A 14,744-nucleotide genomic window follows, 5' to 3' on the forward strand; every position below is an offset into this window, starting at 1 on the left:
AGGGGGCAGTGGGGGCTTGGCCCTGGGCGGCGCCTCTCTAGGGCCCCCAGGGCCAGACCCCTCTGGCCTATCACTGCAGGAGCTGCTACCGCCTCCCCCCCCCATGCCAGCTGTTCCCCCAAAGCATCCGGCTGCCCCAGGGCTCCCATTCAGGGTCCCAGGTGTCCAGTGTTTGACCAGACAGTCCAGTTTTTGGGCCCCCTGCCCAGTGAGAACAGTCAGAACTCACCGGACATGAGCAATGTCGGGACTTTCTGGTTTTCCGGCTGGCCCCCCGTCCAGTCCCGCTGTCCCTCACCTGTTCCCCTCTCCCCCCCGTCAGGCCTGCTTCCCACTGGCCGCCCCAACCCCCCTCCCTCCCCCGGCCAGCCCTGCCTCCCTCCTGTCCCGGCCCCTCACCCTCATCTGAGATCAAGTGTGTCCAATATTTTTTTTACTCACCTGGTAACCCTACTCCCATTGCGGGTGGGAGCCTGGGCGGGTCATTTCCACAGGGCCCCCGGCCTGGCATCTGCCGGTGTCTGCTCTAGCGGCCCATTGCCCAGCGGGGTCCCTCACCTCTGGCGCAGCAGCAGTGGGCAGAGGGGTCAGCCCCCTCCCTGGCCGGCCGGCCGGTGTCCTCGGCTGGGCCCCCGAGGGACCGTCCCAGCTGGGCCCCGAGCTCCCTAAGGGGGGCTGTGCTGAGCTGGGATGGAAGGGAGGAGACGGGGCCCATCAGTGTTCTGCTCCCAACCCCCCTGGGTCAGGAGCCCCCCTCCCCACGTCCCCCTGCTGGAGCCACTGGGGAGAGGAGCTAATGGGCCCCCCAGCTCCTGGGGCGAAGGGCGGTGGGCAGGGCCCTCCATGGGGACTTGCACCCCCAGCTGGTTTTGCAGGGTTTGGACTGGGCAGTACCAGCCAGGCAGCACGTAGCTACACAGCGGGGGGGAGGGGGTCCGGGGAGAGAGGGAATCCTGGGGCCGGACTCTCTCGTCTTTCGCCGGGACCGTGTGCAGGACAGGCAGCGCCCCGGGATCTGCATGCGCCCAGGCCAGCCCCCTCCCCACTAGCCCCTTCCCCCTTGGCCAGACCCGCTCCCTCCAACTCCATCCCGGCTAGGCCCCTGCTTCCCGCCGGCTGGTCCCTTCCCCCCCTCCCTGCTCCCAGTTCTCCCCCCCCCCATCAGCCCTGCTCCTCCCAACCTCCTCCCAGCCAGCCCTGCTTCCCGCTGGCCGGTCTCCCCCACCCCCGATCTCCCAGCACCAGCCCCGTTCCCCCAGCCCCATCCCAGCCTCACTCCCCTCCCAGCCAGTCCCCCCTTCCCGTTCTGAGATCACGTGTGTCTGGGAGGTTTTTCAAACCCATCTGGTAACCCTACCAGGGGACAAGGAGGGGCCCATGGCCAGAAAGGAACCTTATCGTCCCCGGGTCTCCCCTGAGCCAGGAGAAGATGAGCTGGACCCAAATCTGGCTCAGGCCCGGCTCTGACTCTGTCCTCCCCAGGGGTCACTCCCAGCCCACAGCCCTGCCGCTGCCGCCCTGCAGCCTGTGGGAGCCGCCTGCTCACCCCGGGGCCAGAGAGGCTCAGAGGTCACTCACCTCCCATGCCGGGTGCGGGGGGGCAATTACAACCGGGCTCTGCTGCTCCCTGGGGCCTTGGCTCCCTTGGGACACTCTGGGTGCGATGCAGGAGCTGACACGCTGGGAGGAGGGGGGGGGCAGGTCAATAGACCCGAGCCCAGGCTGTGCCAATGAGCCCCCATCCCCATCCCCGGGGCTGGGCCCTGGTGCTCAGGGGAGCGAGTCGGATCCATGGGGCCTGGCTCTTGGGAAGGGCCTTGTCTCTCCAGACTAGGGCAATGTGGATGGATCCCATAGAGGGGGAGGGGGAAGTTGTGAGGGGGAGGGGATGGGATTTGAGGTTCTTGTTCCCAGAACCAGCCAGGCCCTGAGATCAACTTCCACTCCCAGCCCTGACCCTGGAGGGGGAAGGGCCCAACACAGCCCTGCCCAAGGGTCCCCAGTCTCCCCTTCCCCGCCCCCACCCCCAGTGCTAAAGGAAAACAGCCTCCCCCTGCTCGCCCATGCTCACCTCCCCGCTGTCTGAGCGCCCGTGTGGGGCTCTGCCCGCAGGTCCCCCCGCAGGGCCGGCCCGAGGCCAGACCCCGCCGTGCGGAGCCTGCAAAGGAAGAGGAGACGGGGTCACCGCTGGGAAACCTCCCCTCCCCCCACACGGCTGGTGTCCTGCCCCCAGCCAGCACCTTGGGACACTTGGACAATCAGAGCCCAGAGCTGTACAACCAGCCACAGCCCAACCACTGCTCATGGGCACCGTCAGCAAGTGTGTGAGCAGCCCTGCCCCTTAGAGAGACTCGGGAACTGCCCAGAGACAGGTAGGGAGAGAAACAGCTTGAGCACCACCTCCTGCCGACACACACACACCTCCCCCGCAAGCCCTGCTGGTCTGGGACTGATCCGTCTGGTCTGGAATCACAGAACAGTAGAATGGGAAGGGACATTGAGAAGCCATCAAGTCCAGTTCCCTGCCCTCACGGCAGGACCCAGCTCCGTCTAGATCATCCCTGACAGGTGTCTGTGCAACCTGCTCTGAAATATCCCCAGTGATGGAGATTCCGCAACCTCCCCAGGCAATTTGTTCCAGTGTTTCACAACACTGACAGGAAGTTTTCCCAACAGGCAGAAACATTTTCCAAATGTCCAACCTAAACCTCCCTTGCTGCAGTTTCAGCCCATTGCTCCTTGTCCTGTCCTCAGAGGCCAAGGGGAACAGTTTGTCTCCCTCCTCCTTGGGACACCCTTTTAGATACGTGAAAACCGCTCTCATGTCCCCTCTCAGTCTTCTCCTTTCCAGACTAAACAAGCCCAGTTCTTTCACTCTCATGTTTTCTAAACTGTTCCACATTTTTGTTGCTCTTCTCCAGGCCTTCCCCAATTTCTCCAATTCATTCCTGAAACATGGTGCCCAGAGCTGGAGACACGACTCCAAGTGAGGCCTAATCCGCGAAGAGCAGAGCGGAATTCTGACTTCTCCTGTCTTGCTCACCACACTCCTGTTAGTGCCTCCCAGAATCACGGTTGCTTTTTTTTGCAAGTGTCACACTTTCGACTCCTATTTAGCTTGTGGTCCACTCTGAGCCCTAGATCCCTTTCTGCAGGACTCCTTCCTAGAGAGTCACTTCCTGTTCTGTGTGTGTGACGTGGATTGTCCCTTCCGAAGTGGAGCACTTTGCATTTGTCTTTATTAAGCTTCATCCTATTTACCTCAGACCATTTTTCCAGTTTGTCCAGATCACTTTGAATTCTGACCCTTCCTCCAAAGCACTTGCCACCCCTCCCAGCTTCGTGTCATCTGCAAACTTAATAAGCGCCCTCTCCATGCCAATATCTAAATCACTGATGGAGATTGAACAGAGCCGTCCCAGAACAGACCCCTGCAGAGCCCCACGTGTTAGGCCCTTCCAGCATGGCTGGGAACCATTAATAACGACTCACCGAGAACAGTTTTAAAGAGAACAAAAGGCCGCGAGTCTCCCCTGTCAGTAACCACCCACTCGACCAATCCGCAGCGAGACTTGGAGCTCCAAGGCAGCAGGGGGAGGGGAGAGGGCTCAACAGATGTCCGAAAGGATGGGCCAGGTCACCTCCGGCTCCCAGCGCTCTGCCAGCTCAGCTCTGAGTGAGGCCTCCGACCGCCCCAACACCCACCCACCGTGCTTGGTGGGGCAGGGAAAGGGGGGAAGACGCAGAAAAAGGCGAGACAGAGGGAGGGGAGGGGGCAAAGGGGAACCAAACTGAGCAGGCTCCAAACCTCTCTGAGGCTCCCACTGTCTCTCCGGGTCCGGCACTGCCGGCCGCAGGGAAGTAGAAAACGCCAATGAGGCTCCTCTTGCCCCCGCCCCTCGGTCCCAATTCTCCATCTGGCCCCCGCAGAGACCCTGGGAAGGGGCCACGCTGCTGCCAAACCGCGGGAATCTCTGAGCTTGCCCCGGCCTTGCGCCTCTGTCCTGAGTGGCTGTTGTCAGAGTCTCTCTGTGAGGTCATCCCTGTCCCCGATAGGCTGAGGTCCTGCCACAGGCCTTTGCTCCACCTCCCCCTCCCCTGCAAGGCTGATGACCTGGCCCTGGCCGGCCCCTCTGGGTGTTTGAGGGGTTCCCCTGGAGCCCCACTGAATGGCAGCTGGGTCTGGGGCCGAGCGGGCTGGCCACTAATGCCCCAGGGGCTGCTCCCTCGGCCCCACCCAGCTTGTCGGTCCTTAGCAGAGTGCAAGGCCAGACAAGCCCATTTGTGGGTCAGTAAAGGTTGCCCCTCCCTCAGCACCTCAGACGTTAGGCCACTGTAACTGGGGGAGGGGGGAATTGTTAACAGGACTGGTGTAAGCACTAGCATGGACACTATAAAGGACCCTTCTCTTCCTAGACTTTAATGTTGGTCCTGAGCTGGAATCAGCTCCTGCTAGAAACTCTTTCACACAGGTGGGACCGACTCCCTGGTAGTTTTTTCCTTCCCTCATATTAACGACAGTTGATATATTGGCAAAGCACCTCTAGCTTGTCTCATCAGCAGCACTCAACCTACTTTCCAAAGGAAAGAAGGTTCATTATCCCCATTCTGCAGATGGGGAAACTGAGGCACAGAAAGGGACAGTGTCTTGCCCAAAGTCACCCCACTGGAAAGTGGTAGACCCAGGTCTGTTGAATCCCAATCCAGGGCTGGACATGTACCCCTCGATCAGGAAGTACCATATTAGTGTCCCTCTCAGCATGGGTTCTTCAGCATCTAGAGGCTGGTGACTTATAATAAAGGGCCCTGGAGGAACAGGAAAACATTCAGAGCCAGGGACCATGGATGACAAAGCCCAGGCAATGGGTCCATAGGAGGAGCAACTAAGAGCATCAGGCTGCCCAGCTTAGGGACGAGGCAGCTACCAAGGGATCTGAGGGGCGTCTAGCAAAGAACGAAAGGTGCAGAAACACGTGGCTAGAGAAGTGGGATTGACCTGTTCCCACAATACAATCCAACAGCACAGAGGGAGCAGGGGTGTCAGCGGATGAAGCTAGTTATGCTTATAAGAAGCACACGGGATCTTTTTCAGGGGAGAAGGCAACACACTGTGTTAATTGAGAATATACTAGAGAAGCAGTGAGCATCTGCTTTATAAAGCCAGACACATACACTGTGGCCATGTCTACACTACGAGTTTTCTCTGCAAAAAATATACTACTAAGGGACTCATTTGCATGAGCCACAATCTCATTTGCATATTTTCCTGCAGATCTTGGTGTTCCTCATAAAAAAAAATGATTGATGTTTCTCGGTCTTAAAAAGTTTCAGAAACACTGATTTAGACCTACGGCGCAAATGTGTTCTTCAAAAGAGCGGGTCCACATGGCCAAAGTGCATCAAAACAACCATCTGATTTTTCAACAGAGAGCATCCACACTGATTGGACACTCTCGCATTGATTACTGTGGACGGGGTGGCCACCAGGGCACCTATGCTTTTTCCTGGAGACCTCTTCTTTCAAAAAAACTCCCTCTTCCTTGTCCACACACGTCGTTTTCTGAAAAAGGCGTCTTCCTTCTGGAATGAGGTTTACTACTGTCAGAAAAAACCCTCTGTTCTACCTGTCACAAGAACGCAATTGCAGTGTGGACGTAAGTGTTGTTTTTGCATAAAAACCCTGCCATGTAGATGCACCCTGTGGCTGCTGGAGTGGGGTGGGGGATAGGTTGGGTTGTTACTTTCCCTTCTGGCTCTGAAGTTTCACAAAGTTTAAACCTAAAAATGTTCCCTCCAGCTCTGAGCTGGGTGTGTTGAAAGGGTGGGGCTGGGCCCTTGGACTGCAGAGTCCCAAAGCTGGCCTGCCCGTGAAAACACCCTGCCCCTCATGGCTTCTTGCTGACTGAGGGGCTGCTGCAGGAGATCTTGAAATGCTGCAGCCAGGTCAGTTTGATTATCCCCATTTCACAGATGGGGAAATTGAGGCACTGAGAGGGAAAGTGTCTTAGTCACCCAGCAGGTGTTTAGCATCCTATCCAGCAGCCTAGTGACAGGAGTTAACGATCGGTTAGGGCAGGATGGGCAGAGGGGTGTCAGGTCACAGGCTTGATGGCAGCAATGGAGGGGCCGGGGAACAGAGCTGAGAGTGGGACCTGACAGAGGTGCCAGGAAATGAAAAGGGGTGAAATAGAGGGGAAAACCCAGATCCCCAGCTGGTGCCAATGGAGCCGAAGCTCCCCTGGAGTCACTGGCCAGATGCCCAGCTGGGACACTCTGGATCTGGGCTGATTTACGTGAGCTGGGGATCTGGGGCAGACTCTTCTCTCCCCAGTACTAGGGGAGAGGACTAGAGATAACCGTCCCCAAGGCTCAGCACAGCGTGACACCCCTCAGCCTAGCCCTGTTGGAACAACAAAACCGGAGCTTGGACTCGCTTCTACAGACTGAGGGAGGGCTGGGAGCCAGGACTCCTGGGTTCCATTTTCCATTTTGTCACCAATTCTCGGTGTGATCTTGGGCAGGTGAGTGTCTGTGACTCGGTTTCCCCAGGTGTGACACGGGGATAATGGAGCCGTGCTCTGAGGTCTCCTCCGTACCCTGCTCAGAGGGGGACGGCGTCTCGCTGGCAAATCCACTGATGTGCAGAGCTGCAGCCTTGTGAATGAATCTGATTCCCCTTCATCATCCCACAGCTGTTCCCCTCAGCTGGGCCTGACACCGGGAGCCTGCGACACACAGGAAAGGCCCCTGTCAGCACCTGTGGGCCCATCACACTCACTCGGCAGCGGCTCTTCCCTGTGCTAACAGGATCCGCAGCTGCCCTGTTCTCCCGTCCAGCTCTGCCCTGGGGCTGCCCCTCCCCACCACTGCCAGGGCCAGCCCAGGGACTCTAACGGCCTCTCCCTGGCCCAAGCCCAGCTCCAGCTCCCTCCTCCCTGCTGCGCTAGGCCCTGCCCATCTCTCTCCTGCCCCACGGCTCCTCCTTGCCGGGCTGTGCCGACGCTGCCCCTCCTGGTCCCCTCCTGCCTCTGGCTGGTCCATGTCTGCCCCTCTCCTGCCCCCCTCTCTGGGGATCCCCAAGGCTCCGGCCTCACCCCTTTGCTCTGCTCCCTCCACAGACTGTCAATGGACAACCTCAGCGTCACCTCACCCTGAACATCCCTGCTCCTCCTCTGCCCTCCCCGTCCCTGTCCCCTTCTGCCCACACAGGGAAAGTGACTCAAGGAATCTCTCACCGGGTCTGATCCAGCCGGGATCCATCCAGCCAGGTCCAGGCCTTCTCCGGGGAGGGGTGGGACAGTCCCACCCAGAGCTGAGAGGGGCCTTGCGTCAGGTCCTGGAGGGCCTCCTGCAGGGAGTGTGACAGGCACCTGGTGACCAGAATGTTCTCTCATGTCCAAGTCGTCATCAAGTCCAGCACCAGAATTATGGGGCTGTGAGCCTGGCAATCCCCATGTAGACCCTCCCTCCATCCGTCCCCCTACATCAGGGCTACTCAACTTTGGAAGCCCTGGGGGCCACAGTGATGCTCCGAGCACATGCTGAGGGCCACAACTTAAGCGTGGTTCATAGACATGCAAATCCCTTTTTTCACACCGACAGGCATGAACACAAAGACTACACAACACGCAGGCCCCAGTTAAGTCAGTTCTGCTGATATGAACAAAATGCAACAATTCCCCGATTTCCACCCCTATGGCAGCACCTTCACTGAGCAATGACAGTCCAGGAATTTAACTCCGAAAATGCGCAGCTGCAGAACAGCATGACATCGATTACTTCTTTGTTCTGGCTTCCTCCTGTGGGCCACACGTTGAGCTCTGCGTAAACACAAACTACACTGCGGGCCACAAACAAACAGGCTGCGGGCCACATGTGGCCTACAGGACGTGTAGCCCTGACCTGCATCTCTCCTTCCCCCTCCCTCTCTCCTGGGCCACCCCTACCAATACGCAAGCTACACAGCCATGTGGGGCACCACGAAACCTGTGGCACCAAATTGCCCCTGATTTCATGGTGCTCTAGGCAGCCACATGGCACGTAAATGGTAGCCCCAGCTCCAGCTGACCTCTTACAAGCTGCACCCAGCAGGGCCGTTACTGGGGGATGCTGAGCTCCCCAGCATCTTGGCCCCATTTCTCCACCCTTCCTGCCCCCATTCCACCACTTTCCCCCAATTGAAATGGCCTGGGGGCTTAGTAGCACCAGAACAGCAGCAGGAGTCAAGCCTGCCCCCTTAGTAACCAGCAGCGAAGCGACCCCTCCCCAGACCACATGGCTCCACCAGTTCCCAACTGCTTCTTGGTACCAGCGACCAGGGGGTGTGTGTGTGAGGGGGTGACTCCGCCCTTTCCCCAAGTCATGCTTCTAGGAGCCTGGCGAGCAGAGCAGACTGGGGCCCCTGCTATCTGCCTCCCCTTCAGCCCTGGGACTGCCCCCCCCCCACACTCTGGCCCCCACAGCTGTTGAGCACAGCCCCTGCCCCAAATGAGGGGAGGCGCAGGTCGGGAGGCACTGGAAGGGATGGCTCTGTCTCTCTCAGGGTGTCTACACTGCAGAGGGTGTTTTTTTTAATGGCCATTTTTCTGAAAAAATCTTCATTTACATTTACATTGCAGCTGTGTTTTTTTTTTTTAAATCATCGAAACAAAGAGGTTTTTCTGACATTGGAAATCCTCTTTCTACGAGGAAGAAGCCCTTTTCCGAAAGAGCTCTGTTGCATAAAGGCGTGTGTGGGCGAGGAAGAGGGAGTTCTTTCACAAGAGGAAAGAGGAAGAAGCCCAGGTGCCCTGGTGACCACTCCATCCATAGCAATCCCAGCTTACACGGGAGAGAGCGTCCGTTCAGTGCGGACAGTATCTTTACACTGACCACACAGCTCTCTGTGCTGTGCAGACGCTCTCTTTCGGAAGACGTTATCCGGAGGATCTCTTCCGGAAAAGTTTCTTCTGAAAGAAGCCTGCAGTCTAGACAGAGCCCCACTCGCACTCCCAGCTGAGCGGGGTTCAGCACACGCACACAGGGGAGGCTAACAATGGCTTAGAGCTGCCTCTGTCACCTACCCTGTCGCTGAGACTAGTGATTTCTGCTGGGCCTGTCAAAGCTGCCTCAGGAGTTTGGACCCCCCTTAGTAACCAGTAATGGGAATAGGGACGTCCAAACCAAACCGCTGGCAGCTGTGAAACTCCCAGTCCTCAAGTGTGTCTAACCAGGCTCTGTACCCAGGCCCAGCCCGGCAGAGGCAGCCCCAGCAGGGGGTTACCGGCCCCTTTACCAGCTCCTCCCGGTCCCGGATCACCAGCAGCTGGGAGCCCCTCGCGGCGCAGTCGCTGCGGCTCTTGTTCCAGGTTTTATTTTCTGTGGAGACCCAGTAGCACTTGTCCCCGCGCAGCCGCCAGTCCGAGGGGCAGAGTTTGCACCCGGCGCCCCCTGCAAAGACACGGGCACCATTAGTGCTCTGAGGCTCATTCCCAGCTACCCCCTTCCTGTGACGGGCAGGGATGGGGATAAATGGGTTTGAATTAGAGATGTTCCATAGTGGTTAACTGAACAGTCGAGTAACTGCATGAATTCGTATCCCTTACTCGATTATTCTATAGTCAGCCGCCAGTGCGCTCCGGCCCCACTCCCGAGGAGCCCCTTGCCCACCCACCCTGCTGCCTCTGTATCAGAGGCAGCAGCAGAGGTGCTAGGCGGGAGCAGGTCTGCAAGGGGAACCCGTTTAAAAACCAGCTCTCCTCTTGGGACAGCAGCAGTCCCTGTCCAGGGGTTGGGGGCATGGCAGGAATCTGAGCTCCTGGACCTGGTGCAAGCTGCCTGCACACCCAGCTCCTAATACTCTTTAAAAGCAGAGCCACAACGGGGGTAGGTCCTGGACCCTGCATGAGCCAGAACTGAGCCGGGCTGCTGGGCATCCTGCTAAACGATGCACTGGCAGAGGGAAGGGGGAAATGCGTGTCGTGTAGAGCATTCACCTATAAGCTTTTGCCTGTCGGTTGATCGACTGCACTCTTCCATCTCCAGTTTGTACTTTCCCCTTGAATCCCCTTTGTGCTCCCTGCAATCGGGGGCTGGGCCCTGCCTGGCTCCAGGGGGATGGTCAAAGGAGCCTTGGGGCTGCTCTGCCTAACCCATTGCTCCCATCTGGGCCCTGGAGAGCAGAGAATTCCCATGGTGCACTGTGCTCTAGCCACACACCCTGCTCTGCCCCTACTGTGGGAGTTGGGAAGAGGCTGTTGCGCAGGGTTCCTGTAAGCTGAGCCTTTGGGTGAGCACCCAGGAGACATTCAAATGCTGCCCAGCCGATTAGCAGAGCGCGCACAGACAGCAGCATGTGTGTCTATTGGTGGTGCACATCCACACATGCCTCAGTGCACAGGGCATTCTGCACACGGCTGGAAAACATTAGAGGGAACATTGGCGAGGGACCCTTCCAGCAGCTCCACGCCAGCAGGACTGGTCTATCTGGGACCAGGTAAGTACCCACATTAAGACCCCTTTTCACAGCCAGAGTGGCCTAGAAGGTCTTGGAGTAACTGTGGGATAAACTCAGACTAGCAGGGAAGGCTGGAACCAAGGGGAGATGTGAAATGGGGGGGACATGGGCCCAGATGCCAGGGAATGGGGTGTGTGTGTGTCTGTGTGTGTGTCTGTGTGTGTGTGTGTGTGTGTGTGTGTGTGTGTGGAACCATGAGACAGTGTCTCTAATAATGAGTTTTGACCCCACCTCCCACCGAAAAAAACCCTGGATCACTTTGTATTACAGCTATTTAAATCTTCCCATGTAATACCAGAAAACGGACACTAGGTGTCACTGCCCCACAGCCAGGCCCTGCTGAGGCAGGTACATTCCCAGCCTGGCTCTGAGTGGGGATGGGGACTAGATCAGAGCAGCCAGCAGGGGGCGGCGTGTCCCTGCCCTGCAGGAGCCCCATGGCCTGGCCCCGCAGCTGGGTTCCCACTGGCAGTGCCTGGGGGTGGGCGGCTCAGACACACATGAGCTGGGGTTACCTGCTGGGCCGGGCTGGGCCGGGGGGCACAGCTGGGATCGGACACGCTCCAGGCAGGCGCTGCAGGCTGCTGTGCTGGGGTCCCCACTCCCAGGGGCTGCCGGGATCTGTCCCTTCTCTGACGCCAGGTGGGAAACTGCAAAGCAGCGTTGGGGAGAATGGTGACTGGTCAGTGTTACAGGAGGGTGTTAGACAGGAGAACTGACAGAGCCCTGTGGAGACTGAACTAAGTCTGTTCACCTCATCACTTCTGACTCCCCTGGGCTACTGGGTCTGAAAAAGTGGCTGGGACTGAAAAATCAGCTTGAGAGATACCTAAATCCCTTGGGCCTTTCTGCAAACCCAGCCTGTGTTTGCAGCTCTCTCAGTTACTCACCGCTCTCCTCCACAGTGTCAGAGCACCTCAGAGTCTGACCGGATTTAGCCTCCCCACCCCAGGTGAGACACAGCACAGAGCTGTTATCACCACTGTACCACTGGAGAAACTGAGGCACAGAGGGAGGACCAGTCTGGATCCCAGGCTGGGGACAGACCATGTGATCTGGCCCTCTGGGGCTGCAGGTTCAATACAGTGCAGCTCTCCTCACCTGTGTCGGGTCTCAGAGGAATGGCCAGGAGACATGGGTGGGGGTGTGAGATCGCACAGGAAGCTGAGGGGCTGGGCTGCAGCCCTGAGGGTGTCAGGCTGGTGGTCAGAGTGCCTGGGTCTCTCTGCTGCTACAGTCATTGCTTTGCTCACAGACTTCCTCCCAGGCGGGGATGGGTGCCCCTCCCCTTCGAGTGCTCCCACCTGTGAGGGGCACAGCCTGCCTGCTTAGGACTTTATCTGGCATCTGTCACTTCCCCTCTCTGCCTCTTGCCCACATTCCCTGTGATGCAGGGGAGGGGAAGATCATGGGATAATTCAAGGATTTTAGGCACCTAAAACTGCAGCAATGCCTGAGGGAGGTTTTCAAAAGCACCTCGGCCCAGCTCCTCAACAGTATCCAGGTGCCTAAGTCCCTTGGGTGCTGGGCAGCGCAATATATTTGGGAACCTAGGACTTAAGGGCCAATTCCCATTTATTTCAATAGGCTTAAAACAACCCACTAGGGCAGGGGTTCTCAAACTTGTGATACTACGACCTCCCTGTAAGTTGCTCTCAACCCCCCTTTCAGTTGCTGAAACCACCCTCTAAGTTGGTCGCAAGCCCCCCGTGGTGGGGGAGGGGGTTGGGACCCACAGTTTGAGAAACTCTGCACTATGGGCATGTTTACACAGCAGCGTCATTTCTACACTTCAGACCCTTATTTCAATACTAGCCAATAGCGTGTCATAAGATGGGATTTTCGGGTCTCTCCTCTTCATCCCTCTCTCTCTCTCCTCCTCCTGCTGCCTCCTCCCACTCTCAGCTCTCCTCCGCCTCCTGCCTCTCTCTCTGTCTCTGTCTTTCTCTTCTCCTCCCCCTCCTCCCTCTCACGTGGGGGACCATGGAGCCCAAATGGCCGTTTGGGCACCGCGCTCCCTGAGCTGCATGGGGTGTGCGGAGCCCAAACGGTCGCTTGCGCCACTTGCTCCCACTCAGCGGCCCGGCTGAGCAGTGCAGAAGTCAGCTGAGCCCCATGGCAGGAGGTGAAGGGGGGCACGAAGGGGGGCGGGGCAGTGATGCACACAGCCAGGCCCCGCCCCCTGGCCATGTACGCCACCTCCCCCCTTCCTCTCCTGTCTTGGCGCTTGGCTGACTTCTGTGCTGCTCAGCCGGGCCGCCGTGGGGGAATAAGTGCAAGTGGCTGTTTGGGCCCAGCGCTCCCCATGCAGCACTCCCCATGCAGCACTCCTGGGGAACAGCCAGGGAGGCAACTCGCCACCCAGAGGCAACAGTCAGCATTTCAGCGTTACACAGTCACAGACATGGGGCTACTATATATATGACTAGCCAATTAGCCCGGCATAAGACGGGATTTTCAGGTCTCTCCTTCATGTCGGTCTTCTCTTCTGAGCCTCCGGTCTCTCGCTCTGTCTCTCTCTCTCTCTCTCTCCTCATCCTACTGCCTCCCCCACCCCCAGCTCTCCTCCGCCTTCTGCCTCTCTCTGTCTCTCTCTTTCTCTTCTCCCCCTCCTGCCTCTCACTCTCTCTCCGCTCTCCTCTGTCTCTGTAGGGGATGCATGAGTGTGGCGGACAGCACCCTGGGATCTGCATGCGCCTGGGTGAGTCCGGCTCCCCGCAAACCAATTCCCTCTCCCACCAGCCAGTTCCTCCTCCTGATTTCCCATGGCCAGCCTCACTGCCCCTGACTCCCACCCCCCAGCCCCCACCAGCTTTGCTTCCCACCAGCCACCCAAGCTCCATTCTCCCCTGGCCAGCTACTGCTGCCTCTGCCCCTCACCCCAATATCTGCTTCCCCCCCAGCCAGCCCGCTCCTCTCCCAGCCAGTCCCTCCCCCCTTCCACCCCCGATCAAGGGTGTCTGGGTTTTTTTACACCCTACCCCAGTGACGTACACAGCCAGGGGGTGGGGCCGTGTACATCACCGCCCCGCCCTCCTTCCCCTCCCGCTGTGGCGCTCGGCTGCCTTCTGTACCGCTCATCTGGGCCGCCGCGCTTCCACTGCTTGCTCCCCCACCGCAGCACAGCTGAGCGGCACAGAACTCAGCCGAGCACCATGGTGGGAGGCAAGAACACCCCCCAGAGGCGAGTCTGTAACGCTACAGCTACTATAACCAGTCTGGAACACCCCCCAGAGGCGAGTCTGTAACGCTACAGCTACTATAACCAGTCTGGAACACCCCCCAGAGGCGAGTCTGTAACGCTACAGCTACTATACCCAGTCTGGAACACCCCCCAGAGGCGAGTCTGTAACGCTACAGCTACTATAACCAGTCTGGAACACCCCCCAGAGGTGAGTCTGTAACGCTACAGCTACTATAACCAGTCTGGAACACCCCCCAGAGGCGAGTCTGTAATGCTACAGCTACTATAACCAGTCTGGAACACCCCCCAGAGGCGAGTCTGTAATGCTACAGCTACTATAACCAGTCTGGAACACCCCCCAGAGGCGAGTCTGTAACGCTACAGCTACTATAACCAGTCTGGAACACCCCCCAGAGGTGAGTCTGTAACGCTACAGCTACTATAACCAGTCTGGAACACCCCCCAGAGGCGAGTCTGTAATGCTACAGCTACTATAACCAGTCTGGAACACCCCCCAGAGGCGAGTCTGTAACGCTACAGCTACTATAACCAGTCTGGAACACCCCCCAGAGGCGAGTCTGTAACGCTACAGCTACTATAACCAGTCTGGAACACCCCCCAGAGGCGAGTCTGTAACGCTACAGCTACTATAACCAGTCTGGAACACCCCCCAGAGGTGAGTCTGTAATGCTACAGCTACTATAACCAGTCTGGAACACCCCCCAGAGGCGAGTCTGTAACGCTACAGCTACTATAACCAGTCTGGAACACCCCCCCGAGGTGAGTCTGTAACGCTACAGCTACTATAACCAGTCTGGAACACCCCCCAGAGGTGAGTCTGTAATGCTACAGCTACTATAACCAGTCTGGAACACCCCCCAGAGGCGAGTCTGTAACGCTACAGCTACTATAACCAGTCTGGAACACCCCCCAGAGGTGAGTCTGTAACGCTACAGCTACTATAACCAGTCTGGAACACCCCCCAGAGGTGAGTCTGTAACGCTACAGCTACTATAACCAGTCTGGAACACCCCCCAGAGGTGAGTCTGTAACGCTACAGCTACT

At 58.0% G+C, this 14,744-nt stretch overlaps 1 protein-coding gene across 1 annotated transcript; it reads right to left on the reverse strand.

Moving 5' to 3' along the window:
- Positions 1 to 5,571: 5,571 nt before the first annotated feature.
- LOC142824437 (killer cell lectin-like receptor subfamily B member 1B allele B) lies at positions 5,572 to 12,278 on the reverse strand. Its single transcript, XM_075916387.1, has 5 exons — positions 12,266 to 12,278; positions 11,011 to 11,145; positions 9,275 to 9,429; positions 7,236 to 7,348; positions 5,572 to 6,725 (listed from the first exon to the last, which is right to left on the reverse strand). Exons 1-5 carry the CDS (start codon positions 12,276 to 12,278, stop codon positions 6,602 to 6,604), a joined length of 540 nt encoding a protein of 179 aa, XP_075772502.1. The 3' UTR covers positions 5,572 to 6,601.
- Between the last annotated feature and the right edge of the window lie 2,466 nt (positions 12,279 to 14,744).

The sequence above is a fragment of the Pelodiscus sinensis genome, unplaced genomic scaffold (assembly GCF_049634645.1).
Source record: "Pelodiscus sinensis isolate JC-2024 unplaced genomic scaffold, ASM4963464v1 ctg35, whole genome shotgun sequence".
Classification (NCBI taxonomy): Eukaryota; Metazoa; Chordata; order Testudines; family Trionychidae; genus Pelodiscus; species Pelodiscus sinensis.

Excerpts from the sequence above, each read along its gene's own strand:
- LOC142824437 (XM_075916387.1), bottom strand. Across the intron at positions 9,430-11,010 it reads GGCCCAGCCCGGCCCAGCAG|GGGGCGCCGGGTGCAAACTC; the intron begins GTAACCCCAGCT and ends GTGTCTTTGCAG. Across the intron at positions 7,349-9,274 it reads TCCGGGACCGGGAGGAGCTG|GAGGCCCTCCAGGACCTGAC; the intron begins GTAAAGGGGCCG and ends CACTCCCTGCAG.